Genomic DNA, 27,917 nt, shown 5'->3' with positions numbered 1-27,917 from the left:
CGCCAGCCGTGCTCGCTAGCTCGGTGAGCGCGGGGGCTGCGGGCCGCCTCTGCCTGAAGCGGCACCCCGCGACAGCCGCCTAACCGGGACACCAATGAAGCGGTGGCCCAGACGGCGGATCGCGTAGTCAGAGGCTATTTGCTCGTGTTGCTGTTATTCCGCATTGCTGGACCCGATCGAACCGAGCAACGGGAGCCCGGGAGGAAGGATGGCGCAGATTCACACCGATCCCGGTTCGTCCGACAAACCGACGTGGGCTCAGATCTGCAGGTGAACACAGTCTGATCTCAACCCAGCGCTACTTGACGGAGGACACACACATACACACACACACACGGGGAGTTATTAAACGTGTCCGCCAACATGTCGAAAATGCCGGCCAAGAAGAAGAGCTGTTTCCAGATTACCAGTGTGACCCAGGCCCAGGTCGGGGCCAGCAGCGTCACGGACGACACGGAGAGCCTGGACGACCCGGACGAGTCACGCAGCGAAGACGCCTCGTCAGAAATATTATTCGACGCTACCAGGTCCGACTATGAGCCGGTGTGTGACAGAGGCTCGCCTGAAGAAGCCCTGATAAACATCGCCGCGGACACGGAGTCCCCCTTTGGTCAGCTGTCCAACAACCCCACCGGAGTGTATCGAAAACTGGGAGTGGCGGGGAGTCATAGCGGTCAGCACATGCCTGGAGCTGCATCCAGCCTGTCCCTCGTCGCCCAGCCCGGGGCTATGACACAACAAGTCGCTCCAGCCCCAACCAGCCTGGCGGTGAACGTGTCCCAGCCGGCCCAAGGCACGACTTCAGCGCCTTCCTCCACCACCACCACCACCACCACCGCATCTACGGTGAGCTGCAGTTCCCGTTTTAGAGTCATCAAGCTCGATCACGGTAGTGGAGAGCCCTTCCGAAGAGGCCGGTGGACATGCACAGAGTTTTATGAGAAGGACTCTGAAGGCTCTGTTGCGAACAGGACGGCAGACAGCATTAGGCATGCCACTGCACCGTCAGATCTGAACACAGATCGAGACAGTGGACTTGGACATACTGGTGGCTCTGGTGTTGCCCCGGCAGCACACTCGGGGCAGGGTTCTGGCTCTGTTGATGCGTCGCTCTCCGCCTCTCCCTCAGCTCTCTCCATGCAGCCAGTGGAGCAACAAATTCACCATCAAACTTATGGCACTGTACAGCAGGGTATGAGTGGGGCAGCCGCACAGAATGCTTACTCCAGCAGCAAGTCCACAGTCGTTTCAGCACAGCAACAGCCAACTGTAGGAGTTCTCCAACCCTCTGCCACTCAAAACCTACTGCCTGTTGGGCACAGCACCCTGCCCCAAGGCAGTATCCACATACAGAAGTCTCCCAACATGTCCTCTGCTCCTCAGCCCCAGCCTGTAACCTACCCTCCACAGCAGCAGCTTTCCCTGGCTCACCACCTGACCAGCCAACCCTCTGGTCTGCTACAGAGCCAGACAGAATACTACCAACAGCAACAGCCTGCTTCCATGCAGGCAGCAGCTTCTACTGGCCAGTCCCTTCCGGTGTCCAGCCTCTCCGCAGTGTCTCAAGGGCTGTCGTCAGTCCTTACAGCCAGTGGAGGGGTCTCTGTCCCAGGTCAGGGTGGAGAGATGACTGCAGCAGGAGGGGGCACTTTACCTGCTGCCCAGATGGCCTCAAGCCTTCTGCAGCCACCAGCGGGTGGGGGAATGGGTGGTGGTGGTGGTGGTGGTGGTTCTTTACTGGTTGGGGGAGCCACTCTGCAGCAGCAGACTGTGGGCCAGTACACTATTCCTGGACAGCCCCCGACTCTAAGCCTCCATCCCACCCCCTCCGGTGTCCAAAATGTGCCTGCTGTTGCAGTGAGCTCCAGTGTGCCCACTACAGTGCCCACTGCTGTGCCCAGTGCCTCTAGTGCAGCCATGCCAAACATGATAACCTCCAGTTTGCTAGCAGACCAGCAGTCTCAGTTGGCCCGCAGCCATATCGGGGCTTTGGGGGCCCTTGGGGCACAGAGCCTCTTTGCTGCTGGATTTGGACTGATGGAGGCTGGTAGTGGAAGGAAGTCAGATGGTCCAGCCCTTACCCAGCCTCCAGTTGATCCCGGGAAGGACCTCATGAAGCCTCTGATCGCTGAAAGCCTGCAGCTTTCTACACCCACTGTCAACAGCCTTTTTGGAATACCCATAACTGTGGACGGAGATGAGGACAGGTAATATTCAGACCTCCCATGCTACTTGGCCCAGTGTCTACTGTATACAGTGTTTGAATTGAAAGAACTTACATTGTGGTTGTCGTCACACAGTCCCTAGGTCAAAGCAGTCACAAACTATAGCTTCTTTAAGACAACGGCCTTTCAACATCCAACGTCAACATAGGCCAACTTGAATGAATTTGTTTGCTCATCCATTCCTCGATTAAGGGAATAGGCTATTAATTAAGGATACAGAAACACAACACTTGCGCAGCCTTTTTTTGGTAAAGAGATTTCTACACATGCCTTTCTCTTTTGCTTGTATCATAATAGTTTTTTAGTGTTCTATGTGTGGGTTTGATGCACATTTTTAGGTTTATCTGCGCTCGTCCGGCTCCCACCTGATTTTGGGTCAGTCTCTCGGGTGCACATTATCAGGCCAATCCGTGCTTCTTAAGTGTGCGTAACCTTTTAATGAGGTAGCTCACTTCCTTGTCATTAAAACACTTTATCATTCACACGGCAAACCAAGTTTTGAGTTTCTGTTGCCACATTTTCTGATATCACAGTTTCCACTCCCAGCCCTGTAAGGCTCTCCTTAACGTGTTTACAGGGGATTTGAGGGGATTGGCTGGAACAACTGTTGATTTGCAAAGTCCTGTGGATATTATGTTACTTGTTATTGTCCGAAACAAATTTCCCAAGTCCTTTACTCAGACTTTACTTACTCGTGATAAATGATCAATGATATTGTAATTAGGATTGTGATCGAGATCTGATCAATTAGACCATTTTGTTGTTTTTTTATAATGTGGCTTTTTTTTTTTTGTTTGTTTTTCTCCTCTCCCTAGGTTGTCACACATTTTTCTTTATCTTGGAAACCAATTTTACTTTCAATTCCTGTGTGCTATGCTGGCTTTGAGGGAATTGCCAAGTGCAAGCGGAAATGGTCAAGTGTCTTAAATCTCTATGTGGAGTCCATTTACTTGCTTTATTGAACTGGAGCACAGACCCGACAACATATATCAACCATAATGTCTGACTTGTGCGTAGAGGCTGGTGGATAGCTCAGTGCTCTTTCTTCGGTCTGCTCTTAATGAGAATATTTTTAAGTGATTTTTTTTTTTTGAGGAGCTCTCTGCTAAAGCATATCAAAAAAGCTTTTCCTTTGTCATCGTAGTGATCGCCTCCCACTCACCCGGTCATCAAAGCCAATGCAATATTTATGGTATTGAGGAAGAACTAAGAATATGTTTTTTTGCATGTTGTAAAATGGCCTATATTTATTATTTGTCACTCAGTTGTGGCAATGGTGTGGATTGACTTGAAAGGTCAGTGGTTGCGTGCTTGTTGAGTTGCATCAAATATCCAAGTGAATATGCCCGAACCTACATTTTGGATTTATTAGGGGCTGTTATTAAGAGTTTATGACAGCTAGGGATGGAATGATGCTGTTATCTGATATATATCCAGTACCACAAAACTCTTAGCACCAAGCACTTTAAATAACGTCACGTTTTTTATTTTTTATTATTTTCATTTTTTTATATTATTAACACATAGAAACATATCAGATGTCTTTACATTACATTTCGTCATTTAGCAGACGCTTTTAGCCAAAGCGACTTACAATTATTCAAACACCGATGGACGCAGCCATCAGGAGCAAGTGTCTTGCTCAAGGACACTACAGCATGCTAGCAGGAGGAGCCTGGGATCGAACCAGCAACCTTTAGATTACTAGACGACCAGCTCTACCTCCTGAAACCTACCTAATCAAGAAAGAAATACATCTTCACAAACGTACTGTTCAGTAAAAATATTGAATTGGTACTGTGTCTCGTTGAATAGTTTAAAAAATTGATTTGGTATCAGCTAAAAATGTGCCAATCAGTAAAAAAAAATAAAGTGGTATTGGTACATTACCAATGGCGACAAACTTTTTTTTTTTATTTAACTACATTCTGAGTAGCGATGCAAATTTAAAGGAATTTCCTTAATCTATCATTTTAAACCTTAACCAATCGTCCATTGATTGACAACATAGAAGCTAATGACGTCACCAGGGGGTTGCGCCATGGCGCGTGGGGACCTACGCAACCTCTGAGCTATTGTGACTTGGTTGAGGGGTGTTTCTCCTTAGTTCATTTTATTTTTAAAATGGAGAAGTTTGAGGCAAAACCCGCCGAGCTGGTTCGCACATACAGGAATATTTACGACTCGTCTTTGCACAAGTTGAAGATTAGTTGTCGAGCAACAAATAACATAATAGTTTCCACCTCGGCATTAAGAAGCTCCTGTTTTCTACACACAGCCATGTTTGTTTGTCCTTCTTCGGAAGCCTCCGTTGGCTTCTACTACTACTACTTCCTGTTCCACTGGGTATTTTATTTTTTTCTCGACTACCCCCTGTTGTTCTGGTGAGGGACTGCAACGGAGAATGTGCCACCTTTTCTAACGCCCTGGGCGGGCGTAAAACTCCTGTTGATACGACAACAAGACCGCAGATTGTTCGGTTCATTATTTTATTTGAAATCTTAAATTGATAGTCGATGAACATCGTTAACGCCCCTAATTCTGAGTAGGCTGATAAGAGTAGGAGTCTAATATGACAGAACAGCCCTATCAGAGAGCCAACAGTGGTCTTTTCACCACACCCCCATTCTGTAGATAAGAACCCTGTCATTGGGGTGTGTCTGCCAACTGTGCATGTCACCACGTTGTGGGCCTACTCTTGTTGTTATAGCCAAGACTGATCTAGTACAAACTCCCTGCAATACAAACCGCTGAACAAATGTTATAAGTTGCTGAGTGCACCAAAAAAAAACTATTGCAGGAGATGACCCCCAGCAATACCTGTTGCTCCTGCCTCTTTTGTTACCGACTTCCGACATCGTTGCAGTAGCGGTGCACAACGTGGCAAAGTTGTTTATGGGAGAGGAAGTGTTGAATGATGTGTTGTGTAGCGGTGAATGGGGCATGCTCAGAACCGGGGGAGGCTGCAGAGCGGAAAACCTGTCGAGCCTCAAACGGCATGTCAGCTATGCTAGATACTACTCATTTCCCTTTTTTTTTCTTTTTTTTTTTTTAATCTTTGCTTGTTTCATTCTCATTCCACCTTTGTCAGTAATTAACTCGATCAACGTCTTATATTGTCTCCTGGGGCTTTGTCCACACGTATATGGGTGTTACTAAAAACGTAGCATTTCCTCTGGGTTTTGGCCTCCCGTCCACACCGAAACGGTGTTTCAGGTCACTGAAATCGAGGCTTTTGAAAAACTTCAAGGGTGGAGATTTTTCAAAACTCGGCGGACCGGTGAAAATGGTGGTTTTTCAAAATGATGACCTTGATTTACACATGGCAGTTGTTTCACACACTGAGCATGCGCCAGAAACCTACAAACAACGGCAGACTACCGGTGTGTTAACCTGTGGCCAGTGCTGTGAAAACAATCCAATCCTGGACAAACTGGGACGTTTGGTCATCTTAGTTTAATAACGTGTTTACAGGTCAATCCAGCATCACTTCATCTTTACATGGGCGTGCGGACGCGTATAAATACGCTGCGCCAAATAGTTCTCAATCCACCTTTCCGTCTGCGGTTCAAAGTACGGCATGCTGTGTTGTATCACGAAAAGAAGAAGCAGCGCCTCGATGGTCGTGCTCCTAATGTTCTTCCGTGGTGTTTGACATGAGGTTTTATCGCCCCCCACTGCTCTAGCATGCTTATGTGAGCGTTTTTACGTTCTTTTGGGGGCAGTGATATTTTCAAAAACAGTTAGTGTGGACAGGAATTTATTTTTATTTTTTTTAACTGAGGGTTAAAAAATTCAGAAATAGCCATATAAGTCTTTGTGCCTGTGGTTCCATATTGCAATATTAATTTTATAATGGTAATGTTCACCGATCAGCTATCACCGATCAGGTATGCAGTGGTTTATCCCTACCAAAAGTGGTCCAAGGAAGGACCACCGGTGAACCGGCGACAGGGTCATGGGTGACCAAGTCTCAGTGATGCTCGTGGGGAGTGAAGTCTTGCCCGTCTGGTCCGATCCTGCAGAAGAGCTACTGTAGCACAAATTGCTGGAAAAGTTAATGTTGCCTTTTAGGGGTGGGCGATATGGCAAAAATACCATATCCCATTTTTTTTCAGGCAGGATCACGATCCACGATCTCATGACAAATATGTTTCATGTTGGTTTTTAAGACTATTTTGAAGGTTACTGAGCAGTACAACCAAGTGTATTAGGGCCACTCCAAAAAAAATAAATACCTGTGTTTCGAGAATAAACTCAAAATTCCTACTTATAGTCGAAATTAAGTTTTGAGAATAAGTTTGAATTCCGTGATTAAAGTCAAAATACGTTGTGAGCATACAGCCATGACGGGTTTTTCTGTCATGGTGTCCAGTCCAACATCAGCTGTCTCTAGCACCATGGGGTGCGAGGAGCTGCTGCTGAAGGCTGTGGCCCCGGATATCAGCCCCCAGAACCTGTCCATCGTTTCCGACATGAGTGGGGTGGTGTTCAGGTGGTTGGTACAGGTGTTGCCGATGGCGCTGCCTGAGACATATGCAGTCATTACTGAGACAGGTGCTCATTCTGCTCAGCTCCCCACGAGCAGGACCTGGAGATGTTTTGAGTTTGTTGACTGGGGACGTAGGGCATATGAAGTCTGGGTGCCCGGCTCCCCGGCAGAACACCGTCCCGGATGGGGGCGCCGTCCCCTCTCCCGCCGTGTCCAGGAGCGGGGGCTCTGTCTCTGCTCTGAGCCTGGCTCTCTGGGTGTGTCCGAGGACGGGGGCTCTGGACGGGGTGGTGTAAACTAAATCGGAATACCGAGTTTAAAGTTGGAAAAAACCGCCGCAACATACAAAGTCTCACCATGCTTGGCTCTTAATGCTATTACCAAAGTGAGAAGTTTCTGGATCGTATTTTACAAATACATTACAGGACCATCCTGTTATTCTGTCTTGTATTTCAATTACAAAAAAAAGACAGGAGAAAAAAATAAAAGCCGGCTCCCATTGTAAAAGCCGCCAGAGCCCACTCGTTCGCGACCAACACATCAAGTTCTCCACTGTGCATCCGCGTTCCCCATTTTTTCCAAACAAAACAAGTAAAAGAATATGATCCAAAATTAAAACGTACTATTTCTATGTACGTTTACTAATTAATAATAAACAAAACCAAAAATTTGGCCTCCAAGTTCCCCAGATCTCAATATAATCGAGCGTCTGTGCTGGAACAACAAGCCTGATCCATGCAGGCCCCACCTCGCAACTTAGGCTGTGGGCACACTACACGACTTTCAGAGTTGTGAGATCGGTGCACTGTTCACGCTACACAACTTTCTGTCTTGTGATCGGGAATCTAGAATTTCGTTGAGGTTTCACGCTGCACGATGACAGGGGGTCCCGCATTACAAGATCTTTCACTTTCTGTCCCTTGCTTTGACTTATCTCTCCGCTGTCATTGGCTGTAGCTCGCTGCGTCACTACGGACTCGATCCCGACATGGCCAGAGATCAAACACACAAACAAGGATCGCGCCCCGAGCGGTTTCGCACCACACGCTTGTCTTTCGCGGGAGCACGCTATGATTTTCCTCCGATCTAGAGCTTCGCTCGGCGATCCCCAAAAAAACCCATCGTTCCGGTGGAAAATCAGCCCAGACTCTGCATTACAGGACCTAAAGGGTCTGCTCCTAACGTCTTGGTGTTACCACACCTCTGACCACCTCCAGAGGTCTTGTGTAGTCCTTGCCTCGACGGGTCGGGGGTGTTTTGGCGGCACCAGGGGGACCTACACGATATTAGGCCGGTGGATTTAATGTTGTGGCTGATCGGTGTATATTGTGCTCATGAAATACAAACCTATGTGGAATTTGATTCCGCAAGGGGAAAGAAATGGGGGGGTTTTGCGTTGTAGGGAAGCAGTTTGTAATGCAGGGATTTAAGGGGCTCTGTGCGTGCACGAAGAAGTAGCGGCTTTACAGAGTGCACGTGTGCAACTAGCGCTTAGAGCGGGCGTGCAGGGCATCGGCAAAACAATTAGCAGTGAATTTCTGCTCCTTTTCGGAAACTCTCTAAACCACTTACCGTGCGTGCGTGCGTGCGTGCTGTGTGTGTTTTGTGTTCGAGGCAGTCCATACACTCGTCACCTCCCAGCCTGTAGGGCCTGTTAAAAAGAAAGGTGTGTTGTTTGGAGAGCACTGACTTGGCCGCTTTATGTGTCTTGAGGTTTTGTTTTGTTTTTTTTTCCCCCTGACTCATCACCTTCCAGGAATGGAGAGCCTCCGTTGTTCCAGCTCCAGCTCCGGTTTTTAACAGCTCGTTTCAACTTTACTTTTATCTGGGGATGTACCGTACCGTGCCGCTCCCGGGCTCGGCGCTTGTGTACCTTCTCCGCTGTCTTGTTGTGAGAGAGTGGTATTCGGTTGATCAAACCTCGGGTCAGCAGTTATTTTACTATCCTGTTTTTTCCCACATCTGTTCCACCCTCATTCCAGTTCTCTTATCAAAGCATATCGGAGAGCACTTAGGAAGGCTCCGCAGTGCCAGCGATCCACTCCTTGTTGCCAAGTCTGGACTTATGATGGATGGATGGAGCTGAGAACCTGCGTAAGGGCCGGTGAGCAGTTCTCCGACAAGTCTACTCCAGTTTGAAATCCCGCTTTCACGTGCTTCTGGAGAGCGAGCAAGGTCATTAAGAAAGGGTCTAGTGCCGTGAAACCCACACCGGCGGCACAGCCAACTTTTCACTGGCTCACATTTAAGGCAGGCTCAAGGAAACCAGTTTGCCAAGCTCGACAAAGATGTCTGACATCAGCCAGCAAGAATGCATAAAAAGGTTATTTTCGTCTGTTGCCGGTTGTCATACGTTTTGCTTTGGGGCACCATTGGGCTTGGCCTGAGCATGCGAAACCATCCATCCTCTGCGGAGTTAACCGCTGCACTCGGGCGGTGGCAGACTAAAAGAGAAAAGGAGGATTTAGCACGTTCCCTCGTTTTTGTTTTTTTTTTTGTTTTTTTTTTGTTTTATTTATTTTTTAGTTTTTTTACTTTTTCCCTGTTCTGCTCAGGTTTAAGTGGGAGAAGGCCTTTTCTTCTGCTGCTTTACACGTTGACAAGATTGGCTTGGTTCACAAAGAGGGCCTTTGTGTGAACAAATATTGACATGTTACAGTTTAGCATTATAAAGAGAGCCATTTAGAGCTGCCTTTCCGTCTTGAAAACAGAGGACGACTCTTCCAGTTCTGATCTAATTCACCGAGAGGTTTCTGGATCAGTCGTCAGAGCTTAATGAGTATTTTATCTCTGCGCTGTTTTCAACCCGAGTTGAAAGGAGTTCTTGAAGTATCCACCAGAGTGCAGGACAGAGAGGTGTTCTGTCGGAGTGAGTGTGCACGACTGCGCGTGTTGAGATCTCTGTGGCCCTGCCCATGAAGTAAAATTAAGCAGAGGCATAGGAGGAGGTCTGTGAGAGTGTTTAGTCATGAGGTAATGCAACAAAGGCAGCTTGTGCCAGAGTTTTCTAGGAAAAGAGCCGTGGCTGTGTTACAATATTCACACACATGCTGTAAATCAACTCCTCGTGTGTGTGTGTGTGTGTGTGTGTGTGTGTGTGTGTGTGTGTGTGTGTGTGTGTGTGTGTGTGTGTGTGTGTGTGTGTGTGCGCGTGCGCGTGCGCGTGCGCCTATCTGATCAAGCGCGCACATGTGCATACTTAGGGAGGTACTATCTTTGCTCTCTGTATGTGTATTCCTCCTTTTCTGTATACGTTCAGATTTGTGTGTTGTATTGTAGGTGGAAACGCAACAGAGGACAAGAAGTTTTTTTTTTTTTTTTTTTTTGTTTTTTGTTTAGTCAGATGCAGTGCGATCGTCTTTGGGGGGGTTTAATATGGGTGTTAGGGGGTGGGAGCAACTTCCTCTCTCCCCTTCCCGGCATATATCCCCTGGTATAGAACACAGTGTTCTTGTGCTCTTGGAAGGCCCCATAGTCAGCTAGCCAGAAAAGCATTATTGAGAACTGAGTGGCCACGCCTCCTTCAACACACAGCTGGGTGATTGAAAACCTCAAAACAATTCCAAGAGTGCGTTTGCCAGCCTGAATTCAGAGACCAGAGCTTCTTAAGACCGTGGCTGACCATTGACTCATCATTTATTTAAATCGTTCCACAACAACGACATTGCACCTCTGTTTCGGGCAGAATCTTGATATTCGTATCCATATTTGCTTCCATTAAACGGGCACGAGCCGACATGAACCTTGAGCGGGTTCTTTTTAAGTTTACCAAGCTGTTCCTGGCTGTTCAACGTAGATTCGTCTGCTCGGGATAATTCTTTACCCCCCCCCCCACACTTTCCTTGTTTGCTCTGCTTTAGCGCAAGCGTTTTATGCACATGGTCTATTTTGAATTTGCAAAGCATAGAGAAGGGTGATGGTGCTCGGAGCACCGTGAGAGAAAGACGGCAAGGCCAGACTTTGGAAGATCGAACCTTTAAAGTCCATCACTGTTTCAACCTCTCTCTCTCTCTCTCTCTCTCTTCCTCCCCCTCTCCTCCTTGTTTTCTCTGAATCTGGTTGGCACAGGAACCCCTCCAAGGCTTTCTACCAGGCCTTCCAGTCTGGCAGCAGATTAAGAGACTCAAAGGCCCACATTGATAGGTATAGTACTGGACTGGTTTGGACCGGACAGACCTGCAAGTGTGAAACAAATCTGTGTGTGCCTGCAGTGCTCGGAAGCAGTAAGCTTTGCTTTGTCCACGTGCATGGATGGAATCTGGAAAACAATGCCTGGCAGCGAGGGGAAGCGTTGACCAATAGACCTGTCGACAACCCCCCTCTGCCCTGTCTCTCGCTCTCTCTCTCTCTCTCTCTCTCTCTCTCTCTCTCTCTCTCTCCCTCTCAACCGTTTTACTGTCTCAAACGTTTTGCTGTCCCTCAACCTTTTTACTGTGTCTCATACGTTTTTACTGTCTCTCTTTCTTTGGCATATTCTCCCCCTGTAACCCTACAAACCCTCTCCGTGTGCCTTAACATGCTTTGTTTGAAACTTACAGCTTCAAGAAACTCTCAAAGAGGGGGGGGGTGCGTGCATGCCTGTTGTCAAACTCAGAATCAGATGGAGGTGCCGTGTGCACATTTGCATGTACAAGGAATTTGCCTCGGTGGGTGAGCATCCCCAAGTTTTGGAACAATAAAAGCAACAGGCATCCTGATTAGTCTGTGTGCAGACTCATCTTAGAGGGTAGGGGGACATACAGTATCTAGCGGGAGTTGCTGAAGTTATGAAGAGTTATGAAGAGCAATGTGTAATTAAATGGGAGCACTGTAGTGTGCCATTAAATACAGATAGACGTATTCTATTGGCTACCTCAAAACCCAGCACCTGAGGAAAAAGTCCAGGTACTGATGCTTATCTGCTGCCTTGTGTCCATGATGGACATTAAGCCGGGCTCCATAAAGGGGATATATTGTTTTCCGGGTATGATACGGGTGAGAAATCACTATTTTGAAGTTCTGTTTTGTGTCCCACAATTATTACTCTCGGTGATGTACAAGTTTGCATTGCCTCCCTGCACCCGGAGTGAGTGAAATTCTTGAGATGCCTTTTGCAAAAAAAAATAAAAAATTAAAAGGGAAGCACGTGAAACCTTATATCGTGACAGGAAATGAAACTTGTTTTTCGAGAAATGTTCAGCTAACACATCAGCGACCGAGCAGCTCTGGCTTGTAAAATTCCTGTGGAGTACTGATTTACCTGTTTGAGCCCTCTTAACTAAATGCTACTTCGAACCAGGAGGCTACCATTACCCTCTCTCGGTGAAATCTGTGTGTTAATGTGTCCTTTGGTTATGTCGACTTTATGAACATGACTCCAGTTAGAAAGTTGAATTGGTTGCGTGGCAAAACACTAGGATATCAAGTGTTTAGCTCTCTTAGCCTCAAACTTCACTTGTTTTTGAGTTGTGCTGTTGTGGGCACACTATCCTGCCGTGGACTGCCTTCGTTTCCATGGTAGCGAAGCTGCGTAGGACTTGGAGCCAGGTCTGGAGGCTGCTCCCTCCAGACCTGAACTGATGTCAGTATGATAGTTTATAATTATGAATTTTTGTTTGCTAGTGAATGCCACACAGACAGGCGTCTGTGTGACGTTTTCTTGGTATCCTATTACCCATTGCCCGGAAAATGATAGATTTTTCTATTCAGTTTAGGCAAATCAGCTCTTTTCCATCAAATTGCATCCCTGTAAATTAGAAAAGGAAAACCATTATCAAGTAATTTATTAGATGAGTCAGGTGTCAATGCCTTTGGGTTCATCTGTGATTTTGTTTTTCAACAGATTAGTCATTTTGACACTTCCCATCATTGTCCATGCCAACAGACGTGTAATGCAATCCTGGAAACATTGGGCCCAGTTTCCGGAGGCATTGCATTGAGTTGGAGGCTCCACATTATCAGAAAGTAGTTTATTCAAATCAGGTCCTCTCTTAACCGCGACTTGCCTTTGTGGTTACTTTTTCGTGTTTGTTACCTCAAAATCTTTCGGTAAAAGGTTTTGTTGGACTGTTTTAATCTCAAATTGGAAAGTTTCCAAACAAGGAAAGCCCAATAAAGCCGTGCATTGTTTCGAATCTGGTGTGACCGGCCGGTGTTTGAGTAGCTGTTGATTTGCGATCGAGGAGTTTTGCGTCTCGCTCATCCAGATTCCGATGCTGAGGAACGGGTGTTCCCTTATGGTAAACATCGCCCTGCCCTCGGTCTTCTACCATCACTTCTTACTTGACTCATCATGCGGTTTGTTCTGTCTGATTTGATGAACAGGGCATATATATTGGGTTTGGGCGATATGTCAAAATTTGACTAAAGGCCACCGTCAGCCCAACAACCAGCGATTGTTTATATGTTGGCTGTTGGGGGCGGGTGGGGGGTGGAGCGCAGGCGCCCCGATGCGCCTTTCCATGAGCCCCTGTCTCCCTCTGAAATCCTATACGGGATTATTTTGGTTTCGAACCAGATGCAACCGGCAAGAAGTCATTCGCCGCCTTTGCAAACGCCACCTAGGACGGAGCACCGGCCCCAGCACGTCGGTTCAGTTAAAACAGTGACTTGATTAGGCATTTTAAAAGGATGGCAAAAATGAGGAAATAAAAAATCAAACTGTGTAATTATCCTGAAGAAAGCGCGTCTCCCCGGAGGAGGAGGCGGCGGCGGCTGCTGCTCCCCCGGGACCGGCCCCCCACCCCCCGGTAACAGGTGTGTCTGAGTGCCCCCGCTGCGTTGTTCCGCCGAAATCTGAACGGAATCAAAGGAAGAAAGAGAGACGGCCCATTTCAGAATGCCCTGGAAACGGGGTTTTACGGTGAATTAATTCTTTTCTTTTTGTGTATTTCTCCAAGCAGGGAGAAAAGCACCGGACGCGGTTAAACGGGGACGCGGAATACCAGTTCTTATTCGTGCACGCTTTGAATTGGGCTTTACATGTCACAAAAATCACCCCAAAAATTGCCTGAAAAAAAAACAAAAAAAAAACACAGATGGCCAACCGCCGGTTATGGATATATTTGTCCAGTCGCCGAAGCCTAATATATACAGTATAAAAGGTAGAAATTGGACCACGGGGCAGGAAGCGATGCTGCGTTCACAGGAATTTGGTAAATTGTACTTTGCTTCGGCGGTAATGCTGCATTCATGGGAACTCTGAAAACTTTAATTCGTTTCAGAAGTGATGCTGCCGAACAGTTTAACCTTCGTATGCTCAGCCAAATCTGATTAGAATTTTACGAAATGATGAGTCTGATACCTAGATGAATGTTTTCAGTTGTCAGCTGTCGGCAGCTAGTGACCAAATTTTTACCGGTCACTCAGGGGTCATGTACATTTTAAATGTTTCTAAGTGTAAAAGCAGCAAGTTCAGCTGCAGTTGTCAAGCAGGTGGCCAGGTCTCTCCTTCTCAGCTTGTTTTTATCATGGGGCAGGGCAGGTAAAAGATTGCTTTGTATTCACTTGACTGAAGTGAGCTGAGCGGAGAGCTGGGTATGCAGACATTCTTGCCAGAGCCCGCTCCAGGGTTGCCTGGGCTCTCTCTGATCATAAACCCGAGGACTGGGGAATTTGGCTGGATTTCACAATTCAATACGATTTCAAATCACAAAGAGTCACGATTTGATTCAATATCGATTCAATCATTGCTAACAATTCTGGCTGCCAAACTACCAACAGTAAATATTTCAATACATTTTTTGTTATTTAATTTCAGTAGATGGTTGCAGAACCTCCAAACAAAGTTTTGATATTGCAATTTTTGAATCGAGAACACTAGAATCATTATTGGAGTATCCTTTTTTTTTTTTTAAACCCAGCCCTGATAAACTCCTTTTGGGAGCGTCATATTTACAACTAGCACTGTATGGGGAACACCAAAGTTAACTTGAAGTTATGTCAACGTCACTCCTGTCACTTCTCAAGGTAAACTTTACAGACGGCCCTGTTATATAATTATACTTTTAAATGGAGTACATGGTTTCATCCTGGCCCAACCCTATCCCGTTTGGGGATTGGGCCCTTTGGGGATAGGGCACCTAAACACAGGTGGCTTTTCCTCTTGTTTGCCTCCACTGAATAATGAGTAAATTAGTAATTTACTTTTTTTTTCTTTTTTTTACCAGTCAAACGTGCATTTAAAATGGATCGCTATAAGTGTTTTCACACTGCAGGACCTTTTTCATTGTTTTGGTTTTTTTTTGTTAGTTTTTTTTTTTTTTTTGGAGGAACAGTCCCTTATTTTTTGTGTCCGCACAGCCAAGGACCGATCGTAGTTTTTTTTTTTTTTTTTTTTAAGCTACTACTACTGCAGGGTAGGGACTAACCGGCACGAGAGGAACCTTCAGTGACATCGGACTGAGGTCAGTCCACCCGGTTGAGTCGCATTGCTCTGAGTGCGGACCAGCCGAGGCACACTCAGTGGTAATAAAAAATAACAAATTGGAAAAAAAAATATATATTTTATTGTAGATGTATTTATTTTACAACGTTAACTGAATGAAACAAAAAAATCCACGTGCACTGTCTGATGCATGCCTGTGCCTTTCCGAAAGTCGGGAACTGACTTTGAAATGACCTCTTGTAGATCTAAAACGAGTGAAGATTTGGCGACTGGATTGCTTATTCCTTGCCTCAAATTTGCTCAGAAACTGATTTTAGTAAATTCAGTGAGAGTCACAGAGTAAATACCACACGGGGCGCTCAAGTCGAGCTGAAACCCCCATTGGCTGACGTCCCTCCAGAGTTCCAGTGTAGTGCGAACACAACCAGAAAAAACGGTATCTAGGTCTCAGGGGACCTCCCCAGTTCCTAGTTCCCCTCAGGGAGTCCCCAGAACTGTTGCGTGCTGAAAACGCCTTCTGCCTCAGTCACACTGAGTTCCAGGTAATCTCGGAAGATCTTGTTGACCTGGTATTCTGGAGTTGAAAGCTGGCCTTTTTTCTTTCATTTAATTATTTATTTATTTATTTGTACTTAGTGGCTTCCTACTTTATATATAAGCTGCTGACGTAATGAGTATTTATCCAACCCACTGTGACTCACCCACATCATACCTCTGCTCGTTTAATTGATTTAGACTCGAGGGGGGAAATTAAACGGCTGTTCAGCGTCAGTCTTGGCTCTGGGCAGTGGGCGCTTTGAGAGTCAGCCCCACGCGCGCACACTTTAAATCTATTGGGGGTTGATGGTACCAGTTGATGGTTGTTCAACAGTCGAACCCACCGCTGACATTGAAGAAACACAAAAACAGCTACGCACGTGTTCGGCTTGAGCAGTGCTGATGAAAAACGCTGCCTTGGGTTGGGTTAGTCAGCGGTCTGAAGCCCAGCAGGGGTTAAACGTGATACCATACCCGTAATAACTTAAACACACCCTCGATGAATTGCGTTGGCCTTTTTATTCCCCAAAGATGGACAATAATGGAAATCATCGTTATTACTTTGAATAATATTCACCACAAATATGGTTTTAAACATCAAAGAAGAGATATGGAAATGCCCAGTGAAATTAGATCAATTTTAGAAGATTGCCGGAGCATGTGATGTCACATGCTGACGCGCCATCATCAAAGCAGAAGCTTGTTGGTTCATAACAGGAAGCTACTTTGAGGCTAAATAGAAATGCGATTGGCTAAAAAAACGCTGCAAAAAATCTCCCAGACTGCAATGAGGCGACGGTGAATGAATCCCTCAATGCATTTCCGCGTTGGCTTGCAGATGCAGTGCAACCATTTGTACGAGCCCTTTTGAAAACACTGCCAAAACAGCCCAGCGTTTCTTCTTAGTTTCTTGTCCGTTCCCGTTTGGGTAATAAGACACTGCCATCTGGTGCGCTTCGTAAGCAGGTTGGCAGACCCCCGGTGTGAATTCCACCCGTGGCTTCGGGGCTCGTTCGCAGACGCAGAAAGCAAGCTTGCATCACAAACGGAAGGCGTTGCAAAAAACACCGGCGGGGAGCAACGCGGATTGAAGGGCAATAGAAGGCGATCACTACGTCCTGTTGCGTCATCGGTTTTCAGTGTAGGACGAGCAGGAGCCCGAGAACTTCCATGTTTACCGGATGCCATCAAATGCGTGTTGAAATCTCCCTCTCGGTGCTATGTGCTTTCACACGGAGCTCAGCTAAGGAGCTTGAACCCAGCCTGAAAACGATAACACCAACATAACGTATATATTTTTTAAGTATGAAGCTATATTTTCTTCACTTGTGTCCTCTTGGCCAGCTCAGGAATGTAGCATCTCGCACCTTGAAGCCGGCCCATGTGAGGTCGAGGTGTAAAATTCACCTGTGTTTAGGCACTCCCCGGTACACCCCGAAATAGCCGCGGGACACTCTGTGCCGCTGGCTGGCTCCGACCCCAAACCCTCTTGAGCAATCGCTCCGGCAACGACCGCAGCCCACCGCTGCCGATCTCGGCCTCCCTTTCCCTGAGTACGCCGCCGAGTCCCACCTGTTTCCCGGGTTCTCCATGTTTGTCTTTCCGTCCATCTGCAGTGACCACGTGGGGAGACAGGCAGCAACATCCTGAACGACGCCATTGTTAGAACACACACACACCCTGGGCCGGTACACACAAATCCTGGTGTTGAATCCAAATCTACGTGCTGTAGTTCACCTTATTCTGTCCATTACAAAATTAAGAGAATTTTTATATTTATTACTAAAATACTCCCTAGAAGCAACTTCTGGAGGAAAAAATTATGAATAACAGGAAAGAGTCATGCCTTCAGAGCTTCATTGCTTTGATGTGTCATTTTGTTGGAAATGTTACCCCCAAAATCAAAAGTCCATATCAGTTCTGTTTGAAAATGTAAGAATCAATGTTAAAGCGCCCAAGCGGTCCCCAACTTTTGGGGGAAATGCAAACGAATAAACTTGCTCGCGGAGCTGTCACAATTCTACTAACACCACCAATTATTCAGATGACAAAAAGGTCTGTATCAAGAAATGAGGCGTTCGTTTCTTGACGCGACATCACCCCTCAGACATGAACCCAATTGCGTTATCTCGCCACTGTATTGTAAATAATTTGATTTCCCTTGTCGCCCCGGATCTGTTGTGATTTGTGAAGGAAAACGATTACAAGCTGTTTACGGGCCGCGCTTTTATGGGGGTAAGACGCTCCTCTGGGCATGAGCCCGTTGAAACCTCCCAGCCGACAGCAGCCCCTGTCTGACGCCTCAGCTTAATTAAACACACATTGAAAGCCGGGCGATGGTTAGGCCTTGCCGCACGTTTATGTAACCTGCGCGGGGCGGCGGCAGAGCACTTCGTGTCAAAATAATTTTTTAAGATGTGTGGTTCCTTGGAATGTTCTGTTTTTTTTGGGTTTTTTTTTCTTGGTAACCTGGGGGTGGGGGGAGGCTGTGTGTGGGCGTGCGCATCTCGTACGTAATGTTTCTCCGGATCGGCAGCGTTTGCTCTCGTGACGTGGTTTTTCTTTTCACACGCGGGTCCGCCGACACGGGGCGATCAAAGGCGGCGATTTGCCGGACGAGCGCGGCGAAGGGCTCCCCCCGGCCACGGAGGTACGGGGAACATTCCATCCCTGGGCCGAGCTCGCTGATCTCCCATCTACTGGGCGCTTCCGCTCGCGCCTCGGGCCGCTCAATTAGATCAGGCGGAGGAACAGAATGTCTTTGCCTCTGGAGGAGGTGGCGGCAGAGGAGCTCTCTGTTGAGCCGCACGCGTCCACCCACCAGATGGTGTCATTGCGTTGAAAAGAATAAAAGCCAGCGCCCCCTAAAAGATGCAGCCGTGCATTCTCATGCTGCCCCATAATGAGGTGTATCTCTAAATACCACAGCATCGTCTTTGTCTCTCCCTAAGCAGCCTCTTAAATGCAAAGAGCCGATAAGAGAGAGAGCGCACTTTGGTTAGGTCACATAATTCAACCGTTACTAACTGAATTAGACCTTCCCCCAGAGGTTCTGGCTTCCAGTTAGGGGAGTTTGTGTACATGGAAAATCTGTGTAGTCTCTTTTATATATTTATTTTTATTCTTTTGCAGCGGTTTGGTTTCTGATCATATTTGAATCGAGCGTTGGCTGAACGTTGAATAACACGGGTGTGCCGTTCTAGGCAGTTAAGTGCTGGAAGAGCCCCCTCTTTTAGGATTTTCTTTTCTGTGGTTAGTTTTGAAGGAGCCGCACAAAACCTTGGTTTAATGGGTAATGGCATTAATTAATGGATTTTGTAATAGTTAATTAGTTCTTTGTTTTTATGAACTTTTGGCTTGCACTTTTTTTAAATGTATGTAAAATAATAATTGGGGAAAATATATTTTTATAATATATACAATACGTTTCTATATCATTTGTCAGTCTGATGGGGGTTAAGTGGGACGTGCAGCCTTGGAGCCGCCGGTTGCACGCCGCTGTTTTATTGCTGTGTTCATTTGAAACTCTGAAATCAGTAGTTCCGAGTCTGTAGTTTCTGCCTCCAAACTAAATGTATTCCATTGCTGCTGTTCAGGAAAGCTTGTGAATTCTACTGGTTTCAAGACGTATGTTCATCGAACATAAAAACAGTTTTCTATTCAAACAGCATGCTGCCATGTTGCCGTGACATCAGGTCTCTTATCTTGGCAAACTGGGGCCACTGGAGGGATCGAAATTCCGACTCAAATGGCCGTTCCTTTGCTCTTTTCCAAGTTGGAGTTCAGAATGTTCCGAGTTCCCTTGTGAAAAGAACACAGCATATGAGGCGTCGACCGAGTAGCATGTTCCTGCAATAGGGGAGGCTGCAGTTTCAGGACTGCAGTCCTAGGACCACATTTCTAGGACCCTATTTTTTTGTTACAGCCAAGGTTAAATGAGGACTGCATTTCTAGGACACATGGACAAGATGGACAACACCTTAACTCTAACCTAATCTCTTACCTTATACCTAAACCTGATCATCTCTAATCTTGTACCTTAACGTAACCATCTCTTACCTTATACCTAAACTTAACCATGTCTAACATTATACCTTAACTTAACCATCTCTAACTTCATACCTTAACTAAACCCTCTCTAACTTCATAGCTAAAGCTATAAGTCGTAAGACAGAGAGTAGTATTTGGGTGGAACTAACCTTTAAAGCTATAATTTGCGAGGTGGCCCTGTCACAAAAGACCAGCACCTCAGGGTCCTAGAAATGCGGTCCTGAATCTGCAGCCTCCTCTATTGCAGGACCATACTATAGACCTACGCAGGGAAATGCCCTGTAAATGACGGTCACATACTTTGGTTTACGTTGATCATATCAAATACTATTTTGATCAATGGTAGATGGCTGCACATGGCGTGATATTTGCCACCGAAGTTAACCCCTTTAAGCTCTACCGTTTTTTTTTTTTTTGGGGGGTTTTTTTCCTCCGCCCGCTTGGCTTACCGCTACTACACTCCGTCTCATGTTTCTTCATTCTAAATGCGGTTCTACTTGCCCTACTTTGTGTCACCGGCGCACCCCGGCAGTCCCTTCTCTTGCAACACCTCAGACGAGGCAGCACCCAAACTGTCAACTTCCAGCCATGCGGTGCACGTTCGCCCACAAACTACCGGCCGTCCCCGGGTATCCGCGAGGGCACGCCAGCTCCGGGTCGCTGGTGGCGTGCCGACGGCGCAGCAGGTAACAGGGGCTGGTTGGCTCGCAAGCGTGACTGTCGGACCGGACCGCCCGCTGCTGCTTCTTCAGTGTCCGGGGGGGGGGGGGGTTACTGGGTCGCTAAAATTAAATATATACAGAGCTTGGAACGATGTCCTCGAAAAAAGTTGGAACTCTGCCTCAAATTTGGGATAACGCGCTCGCAAACTGTGACCGGACCTGGGTGCGTGTCGAATCTGTGCCCTAGATACCAGGGGTGAGCTGGTGACAGGTCGCTTGATTGATGAGACTCACTTCATCGGCTCGTAAGAGCATTGTGTGGTTTTTTTTTCGATATGTTCAACGTATTGTTTTAACACGGTCTCATTTATATTCCCCCACAGCGCCTCTGGAACCGGTGTCGTGCCCATTGATAATAAAATTGAACAGGCAATGGTAAGTAGTTGAGCATGAATCGCTCCCCTTGTTAATCATTTTTGTCATAAAACAAGCCATGCCTTGATAAAGTTTTGCTCTCCATGATAATGTCCTTAAGTGAACGGAAAACCATTTGCGACAAAAAACCAGTCGCTCATATCCACATACAGTTGTGCCAGCCCTTGTTGGTGAGGGCAATGGAACTATGAGGGAGAGAAGCCTCCAACCCACTTATGATCGGTGAGAATGTGGCGTCTCGATAAATGGCCCGTAGTCAAAACCACCCTCTGCTACGCCTCCCCACCCGCAGGATCTGGTGAAGAGCCACCTGATGTACGCCGTGCGCGAGGAGGTGGAGGTCCTGAAGGAGCAGATCAAGGAGCTGTACGAGAGGAACTCTGAGCTGGAGAGGGAGAACGCCGTGCTCAAGTCTCTAGCCAACAGCGACCAGCTGTCTCAGCTCTCCAACCAGCCTGCCAGCGCCTCCCCTCCACAGCCGGGACCCGGCCCAGCCCAGCCTCCGTCACATCCCCAGCTTCAGCACCTCCCCAACCCCCAGTAGCTCCGCCGCCCCGGCCTCCCTAGATCCCAGGCCAGCAGCTGCAGCCCGATGCCGCCGCCGCTGCTTGAAGTGCATCCCTCCCCGCTCCGCTTCCCCAGAGGGCCGAAAACAAGAGCATCTTCGCTGCGACGCATTACAATTGGTATATGTGAAATTAGAAGAAGTGTACAAAACTTTCTTAGCCACCAACTTGACCACAAAGTACGAAGTGCGTGTGTGTGTGTGTGTGTGTGTGTGTGTGTGTGTGTGTGTGTGTGTGTGTGTGTGTGTGTGTGTGTGTGTGTGTGTGTGTGTGTGTGTGTGTGTGTGTGTGTGTGTGTGTGTGTGTGTGTATACTGTAGGCCTTTTCCAGTGTTAATGCAATCATCGAGAGAGAGAGAGAGAGAGACTTTGAAAGCACAGCGAGAAAGCATCAAGGGCGATCGGGGGCTTTGGGCAGCGGGGCGCGGCCACCGCCGCGCCCCCGGTGGACTGGATGCCTCTCCCCAGACGAGGCCCGAGCCGAAGTGACCTTTGACCTCGCTTTGAACCCGCCTCGGAAGCTCAGCGTGGAGAGGCGGAGGGAGGGGCGCAGCTCGCCCAGAGGAACGAACGGAAGTGATTGTCAAAGAGATATTTTTTTAAATGAGATAATTGAGTTGGGTGAAGGGGTCTATTTTCAGCCTTGCTCTTACGTGTTGTAAAGTAAGAAGTCGGAGAGAGTCTATTTTCGGAGCGCCACCGCTGCCATTACGTACTTTTTACATCGAGTCCAACCCTCGCATCAGACTTTTTCATCTACTGTTAATGTTTTTATTTATTACAGGGCTGCTATTTTTCTTAAATGAACAACGTCATTAAATCTGTTAAAATAAAAAAAACAAAACAAAAAAAAAAAGAAATCCACGATAGCCTTTATTCCCTGCTTTACTCAATTGTTTTACAGTGTTTCAGATGATTTGGCCGTACTTCCTTGGGACCGTTGACTACATGACTCAAAAGTGTAGTTGTTCAGCCAGGAAACTGACACAACATGTAACACTAACGGAAATCTACTCTACGATTGCCAATTCACAATAAATGTCAAGTTTCAATATGAATGTACTTTTTTTTTTTTTTTTTTTTTCCATTATTATATCGAGGGTGTATAGTATTAATTTCTTCGCCGGGTGATTCCCACCGTGCGACCTTAAACCATGAACCCGCAGCGACGTCTGATGAAGAAAAAATTCTGTTGGTTTCTTTAATCTTAATCGATTTGTATTGCCATGCCCCCTCCCTCCCCTACCATCACATTGTTTTTTTTATTTTTGAATATCTATTTTTTAGGGGTGCGGGCGGGGGCGGAGGGGGGATAAGCTGTGAAATCATTCAACCTACTTTGTAACCAAAGACGCAAAGCTGTGTAAATTCATTTATTTTTTAAAATGCACACATGTATTTTGTTTTTCCTCTTTTTGTTTTTGTTCTGTTACTCTTCCTTCACAACAAAATATTTTGTTGCTGTTCAGCATGTTCTGCATGATCTGTAACTTTCAAACCACTTTCTTACCTCATTTTTATTCAGCACTCTTATTGTTAGATAGTCTGTGAACAATGTAAACGGGGCAGAGAGACGTTGAGTTGCGAGAGCTGGCGTTGGCAGAGAACTAAAAATAACCTGGGTGTCACGGGCGCCAGTCACAGAAAATGAAGTGAGCCATGTTTCGTTCATTTAAAATGGTGTTTGAAATTCATATGCCAATAGTTTTGTTACATTGCAAATTTTAATGTATTTAAATAAAAGCAATATTGAGATTCAAAAGTGTCGAGCTTCGTGGTAGAACTTTCAGAAATCTGTCGGAGGGAATTATGTTTATTGTCAAATAAAATGACAACTTTTTTCCATTTTTCTAAAAATAAATAAATAAATAAACAGGCTCACAATGGAAACCACCGTTACCATATCAACAGAAAACAGGAACTACTGGAATGTGGTCACTAGGTAGCGCAGTTTTACAGAGAAACAAGACCGGAAGCCTAGAGACCGGTTCCGATTGTTTATTTGGACAAAACATTTCAAAAAAACTTTGAACAAATGTCAAAAAAGTGAGGAATATATGGCTCTCTACAGTCACTACCAAACTAAATAGACAAAGGCTAAATGGACGTATGTCGTATCGCAGAGACAACTGCTCGAAAAGGGGGGGAAAACGGTAAATCCTTTTTTTTTTTTTACGGTTAGGGAAGAGAAGAGCTGGGCGCAATGTTTGAGAATGTTGAATTAAAAAAAGCAGAGGATGGAAGATGCAAAACAGAATGCCAAGTTCACGGCAGACTTATATTGTTCAGGGCTTGTATTGCGTGGTTTTAGGTGGGGTTAGTCGTGTGTGGATTACCCAACGGGCCGACCGGGCACGGGCCCAAGAGCTCAGCGGGCCCCTACACCAGAGCCCGACGCAGGTCGATGCCGTCACTAACGTTGCATTTTGGCCCCCCGCGCGAGGGGCTTTTATGTCGACCACAAAGCCCCGATATCCCCACCGGCACAGCCCAAACATGTACTTTGTAGGTGGCACCGTCAAAGTGAGTGTTCCCCTCGCTTTATCTATAGGACTTCAGCACTGAAACGCTGCATTATTGTCTAAGGCCTATAACGTAAAGTTATGGTTTATCAAGGCCCCAAAATGTTTTTCCTCCCGATCTGTCTGAATAGGGCGCCTGGGTCGTCGAACATGGGCCTCCCTCCACACCGTCAACGGTGCGGCCATACAGTTGACGTTGGGGCAGTGCAGCGCATTAGAGGTCCTGAGAATGCTGGAGGTTGAAGCATTTTGTACTTCAAAACGTATGTTTTTGTAGGCCGGACAAACCTTGCAGACCAGACAAATATCTTTCCTGACCGGTATTCCTGACCTCCTTCCTGCCTAGCCACCTACAGGGGAAAGCTTAGCTGACTCATTTGTTGTCTCATTGGTGCAAGAGCTGGGATCAGACTTGGCAAACTGCCGCGAACCATCATACCACGATGGCAGTAATATGTCGTGAAAATGTAACGGATTGGCAAGCGCATCTACAGAAAAGGAAGTCATGCTGCAGTTAGGGCGCTCCGATCCTTATTACATTACATTGCATTTAGCAGACGCTTTTATTCAAAGCGACTTACAATTATTCAAACACCAACGGACGCAGCCATCAGGAGCAATTAGGGGTTAAATGTCTTGCTCAAGGACACTACAGCATGCTAGCAGGAGGAGCCTGGGATCGAACCAGCAGCCTTTGGATCACTAGACGACAGCTCTGCCTCCTATTTTCCCATCCTTATTCTCCGATCCTTATGTGGTTTTGTGGCTGCGGAGAGAAACCTTCTTGACAGCTTTGGGACAGAAGCCTTCAGTGTACCTGGGGTTAGCCAGATTTACAGACATGACAACCATCAGAGAAACACAAAACATTTAGTATTAGGTTCATATTGTGTGGTTTAAGGTTAGTACTGTAGAGTAAGTACTGTAGGGTTAATACTGTAGGGTTAGTACTGTAGAGTTAGTAGTCTAGGGTAAGTAGTGTGTTAGGATTAGTACTGTAGGGTTAGTATTGTGGGGTTATGGTTAGTACTGTAGGATTAGGGTTAGTACTGTAGGGTTAGTACTGTAGGGTTAGGGTTAGTACTGTGGGTTTGGGGTTAGTACTGTAGGGTTAGTATTGTAGGGTTAGGATTAGTACTGTAGGGTTAGTACTGTAGGGTTAGGGTTAGTACTGTGGGTTTGGGGTTAGTACTGTAGGGTTAGGATTAGTACTGTAGGGTTAGTACTGTGGGGTTAGGGTTAGTACTGTAGGGTTAGTACTGTGGGGTTAGTATTGTGGGGTTAGGGTTAGTACTGTAGGATAAGGGTTGGTACTGTAGAGAAAGTAGTATGTGGTTAGGGTTACTGTAGCACTGTAGGGCTGTATGGTTAGGGTTAGGTGAAGTAAAGGCACCCAGCCCATTGCAATTCATTTGTGACTTTAAAGGGAAAGTGTGGTTGTGGGGATGCTGTGGTTTGAGCAGCCACACCTGATCTGGGTCTAAGTAGCTGGGGACACCAGGATCAGTGTGGCTGATCCATCCCCACACTCACCCAGGAGAGGAGCCCTTGTCATGACGCGTCCACGTGCTCCAGGGCTTGTTCCATCCAGCCCACTCTCTACAATAAACTTGTGTCTGAAACCCCGTCGTCTGTGTCTCTGAGCCGGAGGTCCCTGAAAACGCCACTTGGGTGGCGTGCGGTCGCAGAAACTGCCACAGAAAGGCTGCATCACCTCCAAACAAAATATAGTATTTTATTTTTGGCATTGATTCTGAAATCTCAACGATGGAAGCCCGCTGGGCGCTGCCGTACGGGGCCTCTAGCTGCTCGGCACGCGTCTTCAATCCGCCGGGAACTTTGCATTCAATGAAGATGCTAAACTCACGATGGACTATGAGTTTATGTAGTTTGCATAGTTCTATAGTTTATACTGAGCCGAGTATTAACTGTGTACTTTTCCAAATAAAATGCAACCCTGTATCATAGAAAATTGGAGTCGTCAGTATGACACATCGCGTTAGTTCTGTGATGTCACAGAATTCTAGAATCTGACGAAGTTCCAACTGATGCCAAATTTGAATGCGTTCATTTTTGGATAGTCCTCTTGCAAATTGTGGCTGGACCCGAAGGCGTGTTGAGTCTTTACTCTCTACACCCGTGGGGAGCTGGTGAAAGTGGGTTTGATGACTGAGATTTTATTTTTATTATATTTCTATCATATATTATTTCGTTTTTTCACACGTTCGTCGGTGTAACGTTCTTTCCTTTATCCTTCTTAGGCACACACACACACACACGGGACGTCTTTTAAGTCACACAGTCCCCATCACTCCCAGATCATTGACGAGTTTATCAGCTGAGGACCCTTTTCTTTTTACCCGCTGTTTTTTGTGGATTACATATCATCTACACTCTTTATTCACCATTTCTTTATTTTACCTTCCAAACATTTTAGCTTTGAGCGAATGTTTCATCTATTTCTAAGGTCGTTGTTTAACTTCAAGTAGTTTCCAAGACAACGTTAGGCTAGACGACTGGGTCAGAGCATCTCCAAAACGACAGGTCTTGCGGGGTGTTCCCGGTATGCAGTGGTTAGTACCCACCAAAAGTGGTCCAAGGCAGGACAACCAGTGAATCGGCGACAGGGTCATGGCCCAAGGCTCATTGATGCACGTGGAGAGTGAAGTGTAGCCCGACTGGTTCGATCCCACAGAAGAGCTGCTGTAGCACAAACTGATGAAAAAGTTAATGCTGCTATGACAGAAAGGTGTCAGAACACAGTGCATCACAGCTTGCTGCGTATGGAGCTGTGTAGCTGCAGACTGGTCAGTGTGTCCATGCTGGTCCATGTCCACCTCCAAAAGCACCTACAATGGACACATGAGCATCAGAACTGGACCATGGAGCAATGAAAGAAGGTGGCCTGGTCTGATGAATCACGTTTTCTTCTACATCACGTGGATGGGTGGGGTGAGGGTCCGATACGATGGAGCATCTGTGGGATGTGCTTGAGCAACAAGGCCGATCCACGGGGGCCCCACCTCAACTTCCAGAACTTAAAGGATCTGCTGCTAACGTCTTGGTGCCAGATACCACAGGTCACCTTCAGAGCTCTTGTGGAGTCCATGCCTCCACGGGTCAGAGCTGTTTTGGCCACACGAGGGGGAGCTACACAACAAAAGTGGTAATTAGTGATGGTTTCAATGTTGTAGCTGATGTTGTGGTGTATGCAGTGTGTGAGGAGGTCCTGAAGGAGCAGATCAAGAAGCTGTACGAGAGGAACCGTGAGCTGGCTTGGGAGAACGCTGTGAAGTCTCTCGCCAACAGCGCCCAGCTGTCTCGGCTCTCTAACCAGCCTGCCAACACCTCTCCACAGCCAAGCCCAGCCTCAGTCACAGCTTCAGCACCCCCCAACCCCCCAGCAGCTCCACACAGAGAGTAAATGAAGAAATGTACAAAACCTTCGTAGCCATTTCGTTCATCTAAAATGGGTGAAATTCATGTACCGATAGTTTTGTTACATTGACTTGTGTGTTTAAGTAAAAGTAATATTGAGATTCAAAAGTGTCACGTGTTTAGTGGTAACACTTTCACAGTCTGATTAGCATTAGTCATTCATTTTGATTTTCTTATCTAATTCATTCTGGATCAGTTAAAGCTAACCCTGATTATACAACGACAGGGCTTCCAAAACAGCCCCCTAATAGACACATCCATAGTTAATGGAACTCAAATGTCATTGTCAATATTAAATAGGTCTGTATTTGTAAAAAAAATTAAAAAAAAAAGACAATAGGACAGGACTATTTTGAATGGAATAATTATAATTATGGAATAATAATTTCTTGAGCTGTATTATTTTTTTTATACTTTAAATTAAATTATTACTTTAACTATTTGGCAAAAAAACAGGAACTATTGGAATTTGGCCATTAGATGGCGCAGTGTGATCGTGAAACAACTTAAAAGACCAGCGCCGAGCGACAGTGAAATTAAAAACACTACATTTTAAAGACACTACATTTTAAAAACACTACATTTTAAAAACACTACATTTTAAAAAAGTGAATTACAGTGTGGTA

General features: G+C 46.4%; 1 protein-coding gene across 1 annotated transcript; it reads left to right on the top strand.

Moving 5' to 3' along the window:
* Positions 1–23,096, top strand: LOC307237921 (TSC22 domain family protein 2-like). Its single transcript, XM_080010722.1, has 4 exons — positions 1–2,207; positions 10,786–10,860; positions 20,715–20,766; positions 21,059–23,096. The coding sequence occupies exons 1-4, from the start codon at positions 364–366 to the stop codon at positions 21,308–21,310; spliced, it is 2,223 nt and encodes a 740-aa protein (XP_079866848.1). The 5' UTR covers positions 1–363; the 3' UTR covers positions 21,311–23,096.
* Positions 23,097–27,917: the final 4,821 nt, after the last annotated feature.

This window comes from Zeus faber (assembly GCF_960531495.2).
Source record: "Zeus faber genome assembly, chromosome: 12".
Taxonomy (NCBI): domain Eukaryota; kingdom Metazoa; phylum Chordata; class Actinopteri; order Zeiformes; family Zeidae; genus Zeus; species Zeus faber.
This window is presented reverse-complemented; position numbering and strand designations above follow the sequence as displayed.

What these genes read in the sequence shown, in the direction of transcription:
- LOC307237921 (XM_080010722.1), top strand. Translation starts at nt 364, where the DNA reads ATGTCGAAAATGCCGGCCAAGAAGAAGAGCTGTTTCCAGATTACCAGT. An exon ending in GTGGACGGAGATGAGGACAG is followed by an intron (nt 2,208 to 10,785) that starts GTAATATTCAGA and finishes TGGTTGGCACAG; the next exon opens with GAACCCCTCCAAGGCTTTCT. An exon ending in ATAAAATTGAACAGGCAATG is followed by an intron (nt 20,767 to 21,058) that starts GTAAGTAGTTGA and finishes CCCCACCCGCAG; the next exon opens with GATCTGGTGAAGAGCCACCT.